The 19,337-nt window shown below is 41.6% G+C and overlaps 1 protein-coding gene across 17 annotated transcripts in view; it reads right to left on the bottom strand.

The window, feature by feature from the left end:
• The window catches only part of ADGRL3 (adhesion G protein-coupled receptor L3), a 523,370-nt gene that overhangs the window by 207,330 nt on the left and 296,703 nt on the right, over positions 1–19,337 (bottom strand). For all 17 annotated transcript variants that reach the window (XM_069782013.1, XM_069781919.1, XM_069782024.1 and 14 more), the window contains one exon: positions 16,955–17,064. In XM_069782013.1, the coding sequence (XP_069638114.1) occupies positions 16,955–17,064 (110 nt within the window). The remainder of the gene's footprint in view (positions 1–16,954; positions 17,065–19,337) is intronic.

Raw genomic sequence — 19,337 nt, 5'->3', positions numbered from 1 at the left:
TACTGATCATTAACTACCACACAGCTGGCAATGAAATCAACCCCCCAATTGTCTTTTAAATGCAATAAACACATAACTGGGTCATATTATTGCTGTGAATCATCTTTAGCCACTTTTACATCATGTAATTTAATAACCATTTGTAGAAGAGCTGACACTACTACTCTATTCTTGTTCAATATTGGAAAATTTAATTGGCTACCTATTTGACTTCAGGCAAACAATGATATAAACCAGACAAACTCTCACCTCTTGACCCTATTGATTGACTAAAGTAAAACACACTGTTGGTACCACAAAAGCCATGTTAGCATTAAGTTAGGATAATTCTGCATTCCTGGGAGTGAACAGATTTTGGGACTCTCTGCTGGCGTGATGAGGAAAACTTACAAAACCAAAAAAGTCTGAGTTGACCGATTAATGGTAAATCCAATGCTCTACAAGCCAATATCCTCCCAGAGCCTTGTCTTCCAGGAGAGCCTCTGCTCCTGAAAGGCAAGGTTGACTGCAAAGAACAGCATTTGGGTTTAAGAGGTTGAAGTTGGTAAAGCCACAGTCACAGCTGTGCAGGTATATGTATGATAGAGTAAGGGGGAATGCGAGAAATTAAGTGGAAAGAGACTAGAAGGGGAGTGGAAAGGTGAATTTTCAAAAAACCTCTCTGAATTCAGGCAGAGGGAAAGGAAAGCAATAAATAATCTCTCTGCAGATAGCTTGCATCTCTACACTGTTTAATGGTGTTCATACACTTAATTTCCATAGACTCTGATATCATGAGAAAGACAACAAATCTTGGGCACCTGGGGCTTCTTCCCACACATCCTGATTTGCAATGAGTCCGACAACCTGCTCAGATTTATGCAGCCCGCAAACTGCATGGCAGAGGTAACTGACTTCATATTAAACGCAGTAGCTCGTGTTGGACCAAAAGCATCACGGGGAGATTGATCACAAGTGGGAGAGAAGAAGGAGGAAGATGCATCTCTTGCATATCTTCAAGCAGCAAGATTTGGGTAGCTGGAGGTGCACCTCTTGCAAGGTGACCATCGGTATCTAAGTCTGCCTCTTCTTGCCCTGAGCTCTAGGGAAAACAAATCCTTTAGGCCTTGCACGACTCTCACTACACTCCCACAGAGGATCAGGCAGGACCCACAGAGCACTAAATCCCACCACAAAAAAATAGACTTTTACACTGGAAACTCTCTGCATCCAGATCTGACCAACCGCATGATACAAGGAGTTTGTCCCACTGTTAGCAAAGAGCCCTGCAGAATTCCTCTAATTTAGTCTGATTAAAGTGAAATAAAATGGATTTTTTCCCATTAAAATAAATATAAAAGTAGCACTTAAGAAACTTCTTGGTAAATTTTAGAGCTTTGTTTTGATTTATTTATTTTCTTTGCCTGAAGAGAGGGCTGTGTAAATGCTGCACTGTTAAGGGAAAGAAGTTCAAACTTTACATAAGGGCTTTTTGCCCAGTGTCTCTTGGCATGCTTCCTTGGGTTTTAGATTGCTTTGTATGGTGAAGCATTACAGAATAAGATAACACTGTGTTATCTAGGCACTAAGGAAGGGCTTTGCGCTAAAGAAATTGAGCCAAAATTTCTTTTCAAGGAGAGCAGAGAGTGCATTTGAATAAGCACTAAATTCAGCAGGGGAATAACTAATATGATTGGTTTTAAAGACACAAAAATGAATATTTTGCTGTTATGAATGGTAAGTGTGAATTTTAAAAGGCCAGAGGAAGAACATACATGCTTTCTACTCCCAGTTTCAGCCAAGACACTGTAGCAATTTTATAAATCAGAAAGTAAGCAAATGATTGTGATTTTATTTTTGAATGGCTACTATCACAAAATACCTTTGGCTCATTTGTTCTGGCAATACGTGCCTTAATGATGTATTTTGCATCATAGCTAGCAAATGTTTTTGCAGCATGGTTTGTAAAAGAGATGAAGATTTTTAACAGCCTGTTCTCCACCAAATTAAGCACCAATCCTGCAGATGCTTACAGTTTATTTGTTTCCAGATAAGGCATGTGCATAGACTTTTACGTCTGTAGTAAAAATAGGCACGCGCTCAGAGAATGTAGTCTTCAAGATTGTTGGTCCAGTTTCTGAGGACTGCTGGGCTGCAGTCATCTGGATGCAAAGGAATTACAGCATTGCTTCACCTGGATTGTCCTTCAAAAGCCAGGCTTTTATTCTGCAACAACCTTTCACCTGCTTTATTTAGAGCAATTGTTTTGTTTCTAAAAGAAAGCAATGCAACAGATGTGGATTGAAAGGAAAACTGGCTTACTGAAGGAATACATAGTATTTTTTGCAAAGCCAGGCACCTGACAAAGCGTCCATCAATGTCATCATGATACACCTTGATCTTAGGTTACCAGCCAGACCCTTGCAGTAACATTGTACAAATTTCTTGGAACTTCAGGTAAGAAGTTTTGCAGAACTTCCCTGTCCCAAGGCCCCTTGGGAAAGGCTGATCTATACTTGTGCTGCAGAAACAAATTTCACCCTTGGCCAGACAGGTGCAGCTCCCAGCAAACTGAGAAAGAGCAGGATCCTCTTACACCGGAATTGATGTTTGCTCACAGTTTTCCATCATGCAGTATTTCACGGTCTTCATTTTTTGGTTATTAAAATAGGATGTTATCCAACAAGTAGAGGGGAAGAAGGGGTCAGGGAGTTGGTTCCTGTCTCAGAAGTGGCAGCTAAAGCTGCTGAGCAACATGTGTTTCTCATTTGAAATGTATCACTCATTCTTAAAAACAATAATACATAACATCTGTTGCAGCCATTCATAATTGATAAGATTTGGCCTGAGTTTGACTGTGACAACCCATTTCAACATGAGTATCGACGTGCAGATGAAGAAGTGTCGCAAAGCAATTCGTTGGAGCTTTCCTTGCCATACATTATAGCCAACAACGGCCAACTGTCTCCAGGCACACACATGGTGCTCTGGAAGCCCCATTTATCGAGTCACTGCAAAGTGTCTGCATCTTCCCATGGCAAAAATAGTTTAATAATTTGGCACCATTTCCCTCGAACAGTTAACAAATTGCTAGATGTTCGTGTGACTGTGCAGAGCAGTTGACTGTGTCAACAGAGCTATTAAAATGCAAGGATACACAAGGCATATTTTAGAACAGAATAGAATATTTTCAGTTGGAAGGGACCTACAAGGATCATCTAGTCCAACTGCCTGACCAATTCAGGGCTGACCAAAAGTTAAAGGATGTTACTAAGGGCATCGTCCAAATGCCTCTTAAACCCTGACAGGCTTGCATCACTGACCACCTCTGTAGGAAGCCTGTTCCAGTGTTTGACCAACCTCTAAAAGAAATTTCATCCCATTAATCATTGCCCAATGCTCCAATCTATCTAGACACCACTGCAAGGCATCTTGTCCTCAAGACAGTCAACAGCACCTCCCAGTTTGGTATCATCAGCAAACTTGCTAATGGTGCATTCAAGTGCTGCTTCCAGATTATTGATAAAAATATTGAACAGAACTGGCCCTAGAGTTGAACCCTGTGGAACAGCACCAGTGACTGGTCAACAGCCAGATGTAGCCCCATTCACTACAACCCTTTGAGCTTCACCCTTCAGCCAGTTCTTCACCCACCGCACCATAAACCCGCTCATCTCACAGCTGGACAACTTGTCCAGAAGGATGTTGTAAGGGGCAGTATCAAAAGCCTTACTAAAATCCAGAAAAAATACAGCCATCACCTTCCCTTCATCCACTAGGGGGGTGACCTTATCAGAGAAGTCTATCAAATTAGGTAACAGGACTTTCCCTTTGTGAACCCATGTTGACTGTGCCTGACAATTGCATTGCTCTTTAAAGGCCTTTCAATAGTACCCAGTATGATCATCTCCATAATTTTTCCGTGAACTGAGGTTAGACTAACAGGTCTGTAGTTCCCTGGGTCTTCCCTCGTGCCCTTCTTGTAAATTGGAATAACACTGGCTAGCTTCCAGCCAGCAGGGACCTCCCCAGACTCCCAAGACCTTTGGTAGATGACTGAGAGGGGTCCTGCTATAACATCCACTAGCTCCTTCAGTACTGCAGCCACATGGACTTGTGAACAGTCACAGCAGATACAGCTGGTCCCTTACAATTTCAGTGTCCACAAATGGCAAGTCACTGGTCACAGTCCTCCGACTCAGGGGACTGGGCAGCCCAAGGTCTAAGAGTATTATTAAAGACTGAGGCAAAAAGCCAACCCATTGAATGCCTCTGCTTTTTCTTCATCCCTATTAGTCAAGTGACCATCTTCAACAAGTATCAGTCCAAAGTTTTCTTTAGATCTCCTCTTGCTATTAACATACTTAAAAAAGCCCTTCTTGTTACCTGACACAACACTGGCCAGTTTCAACTCTGGTGAACTCTGAGCTTTGGACTTTCATGTCTTCCTCCTGCATATATGAACCACAGCTCTGTCATCTTCCTTGTATCAAGCAAAAATGTGAATGACTGTTTTGTGTACTCTGGAACTGGTTTGAGATTTCGCTAGCCTTTTAATTTTGTTTCTGAGAGGAGACAGGAGCATGAAGTAGTCCTCTTTGAGAAAGAAATGTCTTTCCTTCACACTGGAAATATCTCTCCCTATTATCATCACTGCACCACAAATATCTCCACTCACAAATCTGAAAGCCCAGACTCATTCTGTTTAATAACCGAGGTTGCACTGATTTTAATACAGCCCAATTTCACTCTGTGCATCCAAATTCCCTCCAAGTCAACAAGAAAAATCCCAAGCGATTCAGTAGGGTCTCATCAAAAGCATGTGCTCAAAGACAACTACTATACCTTTATTAAGCCTGGGTGTTTTTTTTAAACAAAAAATACCACAGAAAAAAACCCTCCAAAACTTAAGACATTATTTTAACTTAAACATGACAATTGAACCAGGACATATTTTTAATGGATTCTAGTTGAAACACTGACTTTTGGTTTTCGAAGTACCAGCTGCAGAATGTAGATTTGTCACTTTATGATAATTACTAATATCCTCCCCCACCAGAGTCATCTGGAACATATTTAATTATTGACTTCATTGAAAATGTACATGGCACATGCTCACTCTTCTGTGAGTCTTTAAATAGACAAAGGCCCATTTGTTCCTTCTTTGAAAAAACAGCCTCAGCACATAAAGTGATCCCCAAATTAGGGTTCTGTTATTTGCATATAGCATATACAAAATGTAAACATGCAAGCTGACATTCATCAAGTATTTAAGCACATGCCTAAGTATAAGCGTCCCAGCAGTCTCAATGGGAAAAGCCCTAGTGAAACCAGAGGTACAACTGTGCCTCGTACAAATATTCACATGGTAAATTTATTCCTGTGTTACAGCTCATGCCTCTGCATCTCATCTCCTAGTCCATATCAAAGCCGACTTGGGTGTGCCTGTATGTACTGCAGGCACTCCCCACACACGAACCCCGCCATGTCAAACCTGTGGGAGTATTCAGATACCACCGTATTTTCCCTGCTACATTTTAATAGCTGATGCCTCCATATTTCCAGCTCTATACTGAGTATCAACTAACAGTCTTTCCTTTTTCAGGCACTGCCAACCCGAGTATAAATACCCAAAGCAGCAACAGGATACAAATGCAATTATACTTGAAGCAGGACTAATTTCAGCCTATGATAAGAAAAAGACCACCAGTAGCAATACAGTGTTATTTTATACTGAGGAGAGCCACTAGCCACTCCTTTCTGCTCTCCCAAGCGAGGTTAGAATATCAAAGTCATTTATCTTGCAATTTCAGTGGTTTGTGCCAAGTCTTACCAATAAAAAAATATCTCCAACATCACCTATGCATTGTTTCCTGATTTTTCTTCTCCTTAGGGTCAAATTTTCAAACCCCAGCCTGCATTTGCTACGTGGACTTCACATTCCCCCCATCCCTTCAGTTTTGCTGCAGAAACGTGGAACTGTCTTTTAAATTCACAATCAGAATAGCACTTGAATGCACAATTTGTTGCTTTAAATAGTAACATAAGTGGAATAACTCCAGAGTGTTTCATATACAGACATTAAAGGCAGATTTCCAGGGGAGCTTAGCTTTCATTAGGGCACCTAAATATAATGGGCTCATTTTCAAAATCCCACAGAGCGCAATAGCTCCTGTTCTGTTTAGCAGAACCATTATTTTACAAATCTGAACATCTGAGATTTGGGAAGCTTTCAGGTGCATGAGTGTGCATCTGTGTGGTCCCGCAAGCCCTTGCAAGAGCTTAAATTGAAAAATGTGCAATTATTAATTTTTAAAGCAAAAGGGACAAAGGCCCAACACTGCCTCTCCTGGGATAAAAAGAAAGGACTCGGCTGGATTACGCAGTGATGTGCTAGCCTCAGCCTCTGCTGAACTAGCATGTGCTCTCCAGCAAAGGACAAGACAATAGTTTCACTCATAGACACCGTTCAACGCACACAAAAGAGAAAAAAAAGAGAGTTAATGAGGTGCAGCTGAATAATACCTTCACAGAAGCAGAGAGAGAAACCAGGTAGATGTCATCTGCAAGGTACATTAAAATTATACATCTCTGAGGATTATCAGTGAAAATTGAGATATGGAAGGGAATTTGCTTTTGATATTGGAAGGGATAAATACCCAATGTAAATCCTTTTATGTGGGCCTGTACGGCGGAACAGAAAAATTAAAGATAAATGAGATTAAGACATTTTTTAAAACTATGTTAGACATATTTAAGTTACCCATGGAGGGGAAAAAGACTTTGGAAGAGGAGATTAGTTTGGACCCTCAGCAATACATTCATCTGTGAAATCAATTGGAATAAATCCTTTCTAATCTGAATTGGTCATTGCCCCTCCCCACCCCCCCAAGCTAGACACACCCCAAAAAACCCTTAAAAACATTTCTGCATAGCCTGTCAATCAGCCCTAGTAAATGCCATGCCATGTCATTTTGTTGGTGAGGTTTGGGATAGGAAACCTGTAGCTGATTTTTTGTTGTTGTTGTTGGAAAAAGATGCCCTGGGGAGGGCCCCTTTGCCTTAGCCTTCCACAAATCCTCCTCCCATTTAATTCCTTTTGGAAACAGAGACAGAAGCGAACCAAAATGAAATGCTATGCAGTCTGTGTTTCTGTCTCCTTTGCTAGAGTTTGAGGTACATACAACTACTGTGGTTTCATGCAGGCCTATATTGTTATTAAAAGTCGACTGGAAATGTTGTTAGCAAGGAAAGTGGAGGAAATGAGTAAAAAAGTAATACATTCAGATGCATTTGGCTCTCTTCCTGGGAGCCCTTTTAATACAAAGAAACTCAACAAAGTTGTATTTTTAGATCTGGAAAGATGCGTTTTCGTATTTCACACACTAAAGGGATTTGCCTTAATACACTCAAATTTCCCCCTCCCTCCTCTTCCCTCATGTGCTAGAAGAAATGAACTTCAATCCTCAACTTAACCACTGGATACACATATTCTGTTCTCCCCATTGGCCAGAATAAAACCCAATAAATGTACTTCATTTCTTTTGTGGATTTATAATAGCACCTGGCAAGGATGGTCTTAATCTCCTTACACTGCTTGCACCAATGAAAGAAACCTTTGCAGTATTTCTTGCAAGAGAAATGAAAGGATAATAGGAATAAAATCTGGAAATATAAATATTATCTCCATGAAGATCTGTTATAAAATGTATGAAATCCATACCAATGTCTCCAGAGGGTGCTTGGCATAATAGCGCAATTTAGACAATAGGTTATTAAAGACAGAAAGAAATATATTCCTCTTAATGACGACAGAATTGTTCAGAGACAACTGGGAAGTACGGGGTCGTGTTTAGACAGCAAACTGGTGGCAAATACCTAGTAGTAGACCTGTCAGAAAGAGATGAAAAATACAGCTCGGTACAAATGACTTAAAGTCAGTGGTTTCTTCCCATTGGTACTCCAGACAAGCCTGTTTGCAGGGGTCAGGCTGCTAAGTTTTGTCAACATCTTTGTTAAGCAAACACAAATCTATTTCAGACATGAGAAAGATGCTCTGCTATTTGGATGTAGAAACATCAAGGTGGGGGGAATGTGGCTTATTAATATATTGAGGAATTCACCAGATTTTTATTCTTCTTTCTGCCCAGTATTGGTTACAATTTCCATTTTAGCTGAGACAGTATCAGTTATTTACTATGCTAGAAATGGGTGTGACAAAGATGAATTTCTCGAAAAAAGCTAATGACTTCAGATAGCCTCAGGTTACTGGGAACCTGACCCAAAGTTTGCTGACACTGCAGAAAGTTTCCCTGTGATTGAATGACCTTTGATTCAGACTCAAAGGCCAAAGGCATTCAGGCAACAGATTGAAAGATTTTAAGAACTTCTACTTTAAATGGCTAAACCCAAACCAACAATATACACTTTTCCACGAAAAATTCAGCTGCTGTGGGACAAGATTGGAAAGGAATAAATGCTGCACAGAAGTCACACAAGGAATTAAATTACTCTTTTATATTCACAATCTACATAAAATGAGAGAAGTTACACTACTCATCACCGTTTTCCACCTTCAGTTTCCATAACACACCAATTATAGAGGCCCTAGGGAGAACTGATGGGGTTCTACGTCAAGAAAAACATCAAATGTGACAAACACATAACACATCTACAGTAAAGTCTTTGATTTATTTAAAGTCTGGATCTCCACACTGCAAACTTTGTGATCGTGAGGTGATGGTGGGGACAGAGATGTGAATTTTGCCTCTCTTGCTCTACCACAGAAACCTTTTTATATTCTCGAAAGAAAGAAACCTTCTCCCAGCTGTACTTGCTTTAAAAAAACCCACAACAAAACCCAACATTAAATTACTGTCATGCTTTCCATGCTCCCCTACATTCCTTTCAGTCTGTGAATTTTACCCTTTCAAACTTGTCACCAGTATCCATTTAACTTTCTACATATTTAAGTATTAATTGGAAGGGAAAAAACTAATTTCCTTAGTTACATCTATCACTAGAATACCCAAACTTTCACACCAGAAGAATCACACCATTCCTGCTGTTTCTCTCACCTACATTCAATGTGTCCAACATCTCCAAAAGATCCTCAGTGTTTTCAAAATGAATGGAAAAGGAAGTTTTGAATTTGCCTCAAAAAAAGTAAGTAAATAAAAATACACCTTTCTTGCCCTAAGACTTGGCGTTCAGACTGTGGGTGTTTAATTTGTACCTTGTGTAGCCCAACACTCTGTGCCATTCAGACACCTGTCTGTAGAGCACACTTCTGGCTGCTCCCCTCATAGCTCATTATGTAATGGGTTAGTTCAGCTTTCAGTTAAAAAAAGCCATTTTGTAATGTTGCAAAAAGGTATTTTTCTTCAGAGTGGAAAACAAAAAGTCTGGAGGTAATGAAATTCTTATAATAGGATGGAGAAAAAGGAGTATACAGGGGTGTAGGGCATCCTTCTGTTCACTCGCAAGTAAATGAAACTCCCCTGCCACCTCCTGCAACGTTTTGATTTTCACTGCGCTTGAGTGCAACATCTTCAAAACTACGAAGCTTGTAGATGTCCAGCTTAAATGTCAGACCTCATTTTAAGGCTTACCTCACTTCCATGATTAATTAGGAGTGTAATTTTAAAATACGATGGGCAGAGAAGTGACTCTCAAACATTCATACGACTGCGATCTACTCACTGCGATGACTCTTCCATAAAAACCTGTTCAGCTGGTAAGCTACCAAGTTATTTTTCTAAGTGGTATTAATGCATGTCCATCAAATTATGTCCTTACCAACTTTGACAGCAAATCTGCAATAAAACACCCCACGATCAGCTGACAAGTTCATAGGGGCCCAGGCTAGAACAGACTCCAACTCTTTTCCCCTGCAGCATTACAGATCTAATACAATTAAGCAGAAGCACTGTGGTGACTTTTCTGATAAAGAGAGCATGTGCAACTCAAAGATACACGGGAGCGCAACCTGTTGTGCATGGAGATACGATTTTCAGAACCAACACATGGTGTAAAGACCAAATGCATCAGTGAATAAAGGCATTTAAGTATGTTAAGCCTGCGACTGGGGAGTGATGGGCCAGTTCAGGAGGTGATCAGCTAAACACTCAGATGAGAGAAACAGAGAAAAGAAAAGATTACTTTTCACACAAGGGCTCATACTGGCACAAGTGGGAGACATGAAGAAGTGTCCCACAACCTAGAGGAAAGGACCAAGATGACAGGAGCCAGCAGGAGCTGGCTTTTCACAGGAGCATGCTGGAAATTATAGATGGAGCAGGTAGTGGTGGCCTTCATACTATGGAGATTGCCTAACATTTATCTAACTTCTCACAAGAAAAAACATAGTGCTCCTGCTGACAGCAGACCTTTAAACCAGTATGCATTACAGGCACACACACCTGAAATCACCTTGTTCCTTTAATTTAAACCAAACTCATTTCAGGTTCAAAAATGAACCATGTGGTCATATATTTCACCGTGTCTCACAAAAATGTCCTTTTTCCCTCATCTCAGGCTACTTTCAAGTTTTCAAACAACTTTATTTCCCCCAGCTCTCAGCACTTAGTTCTCCGCCCCTTCTTGAAAACTATGCACATGCCTATGCGGATAGTTCAGCCTCCAGGTTTGCAAAGCCCCACAATATCATGTTGTTTTAATTAAGGGTGCTTTCCAACTGGCAGTTGTATAGGTGCACTCTCCCCACAAACACAGCGAAAGGAGATTGATAGGGGAAGTAACGTGCCCTTCATTTCTGCCTGCGTGGATAAAGAACCAACAAGCAAAGCTGGGAATTTCAGTGAATACAAAAAAGGGTTTTTTTGGCCGCAATGCCCAGGAAATTGTATGCCTTGGAAGAAAGGCAATTTGTCAGCAGGATACAAAATAAAGATTCTTTGCTCAGAAATAATCATAATGGGTAGTTAGGTCTTGTGGGGTTTTTTTTGTTTGTTTGTTTGTTTTCTCTTAAATTATTGTTCCTAGCCCATGCACACAAATAATTCATTTAACTAAATAAAACAAAGGACACCTGGCTTTAGGGGGCAATTCACTCATTACTGACCAAAGCACAACAGGTGGGTTTAAGACCTTGGGAACACTTGCCATTTTCACCAGTGGGCCCCAGGGGACAAAGTTCTCTTGGGAAAAAAGAGGAAAAAAACCCCCCAAAACCCAGAGTGAAAGAAAACTGGAGAAGCTGCAAGTCCATTTGTTTAACAAAACACAGCCCTGCTGTCAGTGGGCAAACACTGCTTCTCAACCGTTAGGGAAGGTGGCAAGCAAATGCACACAAGGAAAGCCTGGAGGCCACATAATGGTCTTACAACACTCCAGAAATAATTAAGAACCATATTCTTGGGAAAAAGTGGCCTCATTAATTTGTTTTCAGATTGCAGTTTTCATCCAGCTTCTCCCCCCTCTTTCCCTTTCCACCAGCAATCTTGGAGCAATGAAAATATCAGTTTGCTTTCTTGTGCTTGTATTCTCTTAAAAATGTCATTATTCAATTATCTGTCTATTCACTGGCCCTAAGGTCCAGCGGAGCAGATATTGTGAGCCTTCATTTAATGTTTTTAAATGCACTTCAGTCCACTTGTGATACAATAAAACTTTATTGAATTCTGTTCCCACATCACACTTACCATCCCTCACTTTTATTGATATGTGAGCCCATCTACTCTTCTGTCAGCAATAAAAGGAATATTTCTAGCAGAAATGACCTTTCCTTCCATCAATACAGCAACTGGGAAATGTGATTTCAGGTTCCAGATTTAAAAAGAAAAAAAATCTTAAGAAAAGAAAAGATGAACCATGCTCAAGCATTGTTTTCCTTCCCCTTGTTAGCATTAAAGAAGCAGGAAAATCTCTGTAAGCACCAATGATATTTGGTGCCTTCATAACATTTGTTAGCCCGTTTGCCCAGAAGAACAGAAAGGAAGGACAATCCATCCTTCCTCGGAAGCCACGAACATTTTTCCCTTGCAGGAAACAGCCCTTTGAATAGATCTCCCCAATATTAAAAGCTGATGGACTTGTCACCTGGGTATGAAGCAAGTTATCATCATCACAGTGGGATATGCCATGCCCAAGGCACCCATCTTGCTCCTTCCTGCTGCTGCCATCCTTTCCATCAATGCAGCAATGGGCCTGTCCTCGTTGAGCCCCCAACTTTTCTCCACTTTGTCCTGCCCTATACCTTAAAATTTCCAAGTCTCTATTAAAAACCAGAATGTTTCTGAAGAACAACAGTGCACAAGTTATTCTGTGTACTCCAAAACCTAGAACCTAAGGGAATTGAGAGCTTAGGAAAAACTGAAAGTAAATTTGACTCAGCTAGCTAAATCCTCTTTCCAACACCACACTGGATCCTTGGGAGCCTGAATGGTTGTCTCTAGGGGGAAATTAACAGAAAAAGCACTCCAAAATACCTCTGCGCTTTCAACTCACACCTTTTTCGAGACCGAAATAAAATCTAAATGCAAACAATCCCTAAATTTCAGTCAAAGCCAATGGGAGATAGTTACATGTTGGAAAATCTGCCCCTGTTCTGACTCGGGGTATCACCCATGAAGGGCAGCGCCGCTGCCGTGGTCCACGGAGCATGCGTGCTCAGGAGGGCAAAGGGAAGGAGGCTTGTCAGCCTGGAGTGGGTTGTTCTTTCTTTTCATCCATCTCAGAAATACATGCAGGATTACTAAAACACGGATGGTTTGAGCTGTAAAGTGTTACATGCATACAAAGGCTGTATTGGCATAGGCAAAACCAACACGCTGGTTCAGATTTATCAGATTATCAATAGAAAATCTGGCTGCTTACAATGATAACTAGCTCAGCAGCTCTCCCACCACCACTGGTCTTGCAAAACTGGACTCTTGCTGTCACCAGTCTCATGTACAGCATTGGACAAATGGCTCATCTGCTTTCTGTGCTGGCTCATGAGTAAAATGGGAAGCCCCTTAGCACATTACAAAGATGAAATAAGAGAAATTACACTCCTAGATGTACTGGCACCATGACAACAGGACTGTACAAGCACCAGAAGAAGATACTGAAGTGTTTCTGCAATGCGAGTGTTGATCTAGCTTCACAAAACCACCTCTACCACTGCTGTTCCCATTACCCATTTAACACTGTTCCCTAAAGGGAGAAGGGGAGAAAGAAGGGATGCACTAGGAAACAACAACAGAGTACTGGATCAAAGGGGCCCTTGCAAAGTGAGGTTTCTCATACTTACACACAGTGTAACGCAGCCTGAAATGCAGTTTCAGACATCTCTCTGAAATGTGCCATGTGTCCACAGCTCTGGCAACAGCAAACTGCAGGTCTGCAGTAGTGCATACTTAACAGAAAACCACGGAAAAGCTCTCTGGGTCAGTAATGATTAAAAGAACATTCAATTTAAGAAAATTGGAGTAGTAATTTCAGTATTTCAGAAGGGGCAGTATGTAAAGCAGATGTCAGAGAAATAAACACCACATGCCAAGGCCTGCTTTGAGAAAGACAAAATTAATTTTGTAACTTTTTCTGATACCAGAAAAATAGGACAATCGATACCACTGAAGCCTGTCAAATTAGTCCTGGTATCTTTTCACCTGCTGAAATCACTTGCTTTTCACTTGCTTTTCATTGTCAGAGGGCAACAAAAAAAAGGCCAGAAGTCCTTGGAATGACTGTCCATTTTTGTAGACAGCATCTGTCATCACATAAACTGACTACAGGGTCAGGAAAACAAGGAGAGGACCGGGCTATCTGCATAATCATCTGTTGTCTTCCCCACATGTCGAGAGTAGCTGCAGCCTCATGAAACTCTCCTTGTCAGGGGCATCTCTAGTGAACACACAGGAATGCGGTGTGGAGGGTAATATATAAAGGACATTTTAAAATATATGAGCTACTGAAGTTAGAAGAGGTTTGTTTTTCCCCCTCCTGAGAGGAAAGGGGGCTGCTTTCCTCTTGAAAATGATATCAGTTAGTGGTAGAAGAATTAAATAAATAAATAAATAAAATCGCAAGAGGAGCAGGCTACCCAATGGAGTTTTAAATCTTCCATAATTTTTCTCCGAGGAAGCGTATACACTAGCACTATATTGAGTATAAGCACCTAAGGTCAGTCCTAACAACATCTGTTAAAGATGACTCCTAAACGCCACTCTCTTGAGACACACACACACACTCCCCCTCTGCTGCTGAGCCAGCGCTTCGGTAAACTGTCTCTCTCTGTCCATAAGGAATAATTTGAAACCATAAGGAGTAGCCCGTGCAACCAGACAAAGCAAGCTGGAATTGCACACAAGTACAAGTGCCTGCTGAAATATTAATTCCTTTGTTATGCAACTGCTGTATTTCTTTAGGAGATGGCCATTTGGCAGACACCACCATTCACCGAGGGCTCGGTGCACAAAGCTACCGAGGAAATGTCAGCGGCCGAGGGTTTTCCCCAGCAGTGAGAAGCACCGGGGAGCCTGTAGAGCCCACTCCCCTCCTCCAGCGAAGCATCATGCAAGGTGGCTGGGTGTGGGTAGCGAAGCTAAGAAAGCTGGACCTGGAAGGACTTGGGCAACAGCCCAAATTCGGCAAGAGGGGCTGAAGCACGTGGGCTTGGTGACAAGAATGTGAGGTGACCAACTGATGCACAGCAAACAGCAGAGGCATCACCAAGGGCATTGAGGGAGAAACAGATTTCATCCACCAGGCATAGCTTTGGTCCAACCATACCCTTGCTGACCAGAGCTGACACCTTCCCCATTGCTTGGATGGCTTTCACTCATGGGGCACTCCTGGGGCCCAGGCAGGTAACATCTGCAAAGTTGAGCAGACCATTTTCATCAGAGGGAAGAAATGGAGGCAGTAAAGCCAGGCATAGACCGAGGTAGGAGAAGAATAAAAAGGAGTCCTAGGTTTCCCACTCCACATCTGCAGATGAAGGGACACAGTTTGCCTGAACACAACCAACTTCCCTGGTGATACACTTAATAACAACGCATGAAGATTTCACCCAGTTTCCTAGGCAATGCAGAACAACAAGCCCAGGAGATGGGATCCTATTTTACAACATGCTCTCCCCTCGTTTCTCCCCCCATAACTCTACTCACAGAGGCACTATATTTGATTCATAAACAAATGGAGGAAACAGCCATCAAAGCTACTAACTTAATTGCAAAGGCAGCATGGCTTATTGTCATTGTTGTTTTCCTCCCCACGTTCAGATCACTAAAACATACTCAATCCTTACTGTACATTTCGTACTGAGCAACCTCTCACAAGACTCGTTTTACATCTTATACACAGGGCCCATTAACACCTCGGGGCATAATATTCACATATTACCTTTCTCACAAGGCACCGCTATTCCTCTTTGTTTTATATGCAACAAATGCTACGAAGGGGTTCTAGGTAATGACTATTGCTTTACCAGCCCAGTCTCAGGAGGGAATGGCATACCTCATGCAAATCACGAATCACAAGGAAATACAACCTGCTATGATAAGTAGAAACCGATCTCCCCTCGCCCTCCCCACTCACAGTGTCATTTGTAAAATGAAAAACCTCGTTTAGAGTAGAATAACTCCAAACTGGTAATTTGGTACGAGCTCGCTAGGGCAGACCCTAAACCCCTGATGTCACTCTTTCCATGGGTTTAATACCTCATCCCATAAAAAATATTCCGTCACTCCATTTAGAAGCTTCACATTTTTGTTTAGAAAAATCAAATATGGACACACCGAGCCCCCCACCAGCGGAGAGACAGAGTCTCTCAGCAGAAAGGGTCCCCTTTGCTCAGAGAGGTGGTCTTAGCTGCATCCCTCACCTTGTAGTTTCACAACAAGCAAAACCCCACATAGCCTTTCCACGTCATGGCAGCAGGCAGGCAGCCACCTCCTGCATGAGGGACGGGGACCACCCGAGGGCTTGTAAGTTCTCGCTTCCCCTCTGGATAGTGTGCTGTCATTTCTCAGCCACGTTTGCTCTCCTGCAGCCTGTGCTCGAGGTGATGAAGAAGATCCTCTTTTAGTCCTCGAGCCAAATCCTGGGTTTCAGCAAATTGAAGTCTCCTGCTGCTCTCTCAGTACAACTCTGTGGCTTGAAAGTGTCCATTCCTGCACCTGCTTTATTATTTTGAGAGGTGTGCTAGGAGCTTTGGCCTACTCAAAATGAAAACCTAGAAATAGTACTGTTATTCACCACTCAGCCCTTTTACAACTGCTAACAAAAAGTAGTATTATTGTTGTTATGTCTTTTTTGAGGTATGCCATTTTTGACAGTAGGACTGTAACTGTGTCTAACAAATTTGTTTCTACAGAAAGCAAATTCTGAGGTACACTTAACTTTTTGTAGCTCTGACATTTCCTGTTCGATGCATATTGCTGTAATCCCAGATGACTATCTTTCTACCCTCAAAAATACAGGTTAAATGGCTTGCCTGTAATTTGCCTTCTTAACCTTGGAAGCTTATAAATTATTATTTTCTACCATCAAACGTCAAATTTCCCAAGACATTAGCTTCCTACCTCCTCAGCAATACAATACTGTATTTAAGGCACTTAGGAAGTGTCACCAACTACATGGACACAGGTTGGTCGAAGCACACTGCTATATGATTACAAGCATAAAACTTTGGAAAGAGAAACTATAAGCTAGCAATAGTGCTTCATTCTTCTGGTCTGCTTTCACTAACGTGGCTTCCCAAGTGTTTTCCAAAAGGTGATATGTCACTGTTACACTGTACAACAAGGAAACATGGGGCACTATTAGGATACTTTTAACCTAAGCACAAACCTTGCACAGAGCACAATTTTTCATATCTTATCAGCTCAGTCTCATATAATGCACGTGGTTTGTCACTGAGCATTTACTTGCCCTCGGGCAATGAGAGACAGGCTCAAGGCTGGCCCAGTCTCCTCAGTAAATCAGATCTCTATTAAAGAAACAAATGCAAATATATCAAGATACATACTGTAAGGGACACATTCATACTGCACTTCCAGGTACTTGTATGTCCCAGGGCAAGGGTCTGGAAACACATCAGGGCCAGCGACAACTGCACATTGGGTCCGATTACTGCATCTGAAAAGCAAGAAAAAAAGAGAGTCAGAAAACAGTCCAGACAGCAGAACATGTCAAGACATTGAATGACCCCTCCAGCATCAACAGGAGTGAAGATGCAGAAGCCAGGACTTCAGCATCAGCTAGGGAAGCTCTCCAGAGAGTGCGCAAAGGCTGATGGCAAACACCAATGTCTTCATCAGCTTATTGCCAAAAGGGAAGAAGCATAGTGGCACAACCTCTTCCCCTACAAGCACTTCTTATGGCACCAGCAGGTATTTCTTTAAAACCAAACCCAGAGGAAGATTTTTAAAAAAATATTACAGGTGTATGGTCCTCTAATTCTTGAAACTCAAAACTCCATCACAGTGACCTCAACTAACCTTAAATACCAGCATCTCCACCAAACAAAATACAAAGACTAAACCAACAACATTTGTGGCAAAAATAATAATTGTGTATTTTATAGCAGACATAACAAATACGTTTTACAAAATATTTATAAAGTGTTCCCACAAAAACAGTCACCTTGAATAAAGCTGTTTAATACAAAGCAAAGATTAGAAACTGCAACACTTGACTGGAAAAAAAAAAATCACCAAATAAGCTGTCTAAACCCACTTTCATTAGTTATAAATGGCTAAGTTTTATTCAATCATTTTGCCTAACATGGATGCATCTCCTGAGATGATGTACTTTTTCCAAAAGCAAACGTTGTTCTCACTGAAGTTCTTGCCATACAATTGTACAGAGAAGGAAGTGATCTTGTCTGCTGCAGTAAGCATCTTTCAGGTTAAGAGCACACACACAGGTTAGGCCCTGCAAGATGCTCTCCCTGTGGCACATATGACTCGCATTCATGGGTGACTGATTTGTGCATACGTGGAAACCCACATTTGCCTCCACTTTCATGGCGGAAGCACCTCTATGTACAACTTTTGTGTGTTTTGGGGATGCAAAAACACTTAGCAAACAGCAGTTCTATGGGGAAAATTATCTGCTTGTTTGTTTAAAGAAAAAAAAAAGAGAGAGAGAGAAATATAATTAGTCTTTGATTTTTATGCTTTTGCATGCCAGAAAGAGACCTTCTAAGGACTAGACCACTGCATTTACTTTCTCTAAGATGCTGCCCCCTCTGATGTGACATGGGACCCCTGACCCTCCTGTTCTTCTGGCAGAAGCCGTGACATCCAGCGCAGAACTCATTTAAGTCTGCAGTAGAAATGCCTCATGTTTACCTGAGGCTATAGTTTGTCAGCCTTAATGAGGATTTTATTTCAGCCCATAAATTAAAATTGATTCATTAGTGACTGCCTTAAGCTCCATAATTTCTTTAATTTTATGGAAAGATTAATAAGAGCTGATAAGCTTGCTCATTGGGATGTTTTGCTAGGTAACAGATAATCCAGAGGGCTGGGACATTGTCATGTTTTCTAGTTGAAAGATGACAGTTATCACAGCAAATGACTAGTTTTATCATATACACAGAAAAACAATTTTATTAACAAAAAGGATAAGTTTGTTGTCCTCACCCTTGCTACTTACAGACAGGTGGCTTGGCTGGGATATCACAGGTAGGTTGGACCCTGTGAGTGGGCAGTCTTCCAGGAGAGGCTTTGAACAACATCCAAAACTTCACTTTCAACAAAAATCCTTTACTGGGCTCAATGTGCTTTCAAAAAGCAATTGCACTGGCCTAATCGATAGTCTCTCTGGCTGTAGGGACAGCCCTGGCCACATGACATAGAATAAGAGCAATGGATCAAAGGGACATTTCAAAATCATGAGTCAGGATCCAAAATTATGAGGAATTGGAAGTGGGAGGAGGAACAGACACATTTAGGGTTCATCTGCATGTGTTTTCTTTCTTTCTGTCTTTAAGAAGCATTTGCTTTGTATGGCCAAGCACTTCCTTGCAGCCATTTCTTTTTTATGCAAGAACTTGGACACAAAAAAACAGAAGCAAAAACATGCAACCTAGAAAGCTCCAGGTTCATAACCAGTATTTCAAAACTTGGTTTGGAAGCTGAAGGCCGTGAACACCAGCTTTAACCTCCCCAAATGCATGCTGTCTTCTCAGATATCACCAAAGACAGTAAAAGCACCATGATGCAAGGGGTTGAGTGGGGAATGCAGGGTGCTGGTGTGGTCTTTTCCCCCCCAACTCTAGCAAGTCCTGAAGTCCCCTTGCACATCCCTGGACTGAGGGATGGCAAAGCACCGAGCCTACCAAGCACAGAAATATCAAAAGGTGGCAAGATCAAATTGTCACTGCCATCTTGGGGGGGGGGGGG

The sequence above is a fragment of the Haliaeetus albicilla genome, chromosome 1 (genome assembly GCF_947461875.1).
Source record: "Haliaeetus albicilla chromosome 1, bHalAlb1.1, whole genome shotgun sequence".
Classification (NCBI taxonomy): Eukaryota; Metazoa; Chordata; class Aves; order Accipitriformes; family Accipitridae; genus Haliaeetus; species Haliaeetus albicilla.
Note: the sequence above shows the minus strand (reverse complement) of the source record. Positions and strands in the feature narration are given on the sequence as shown.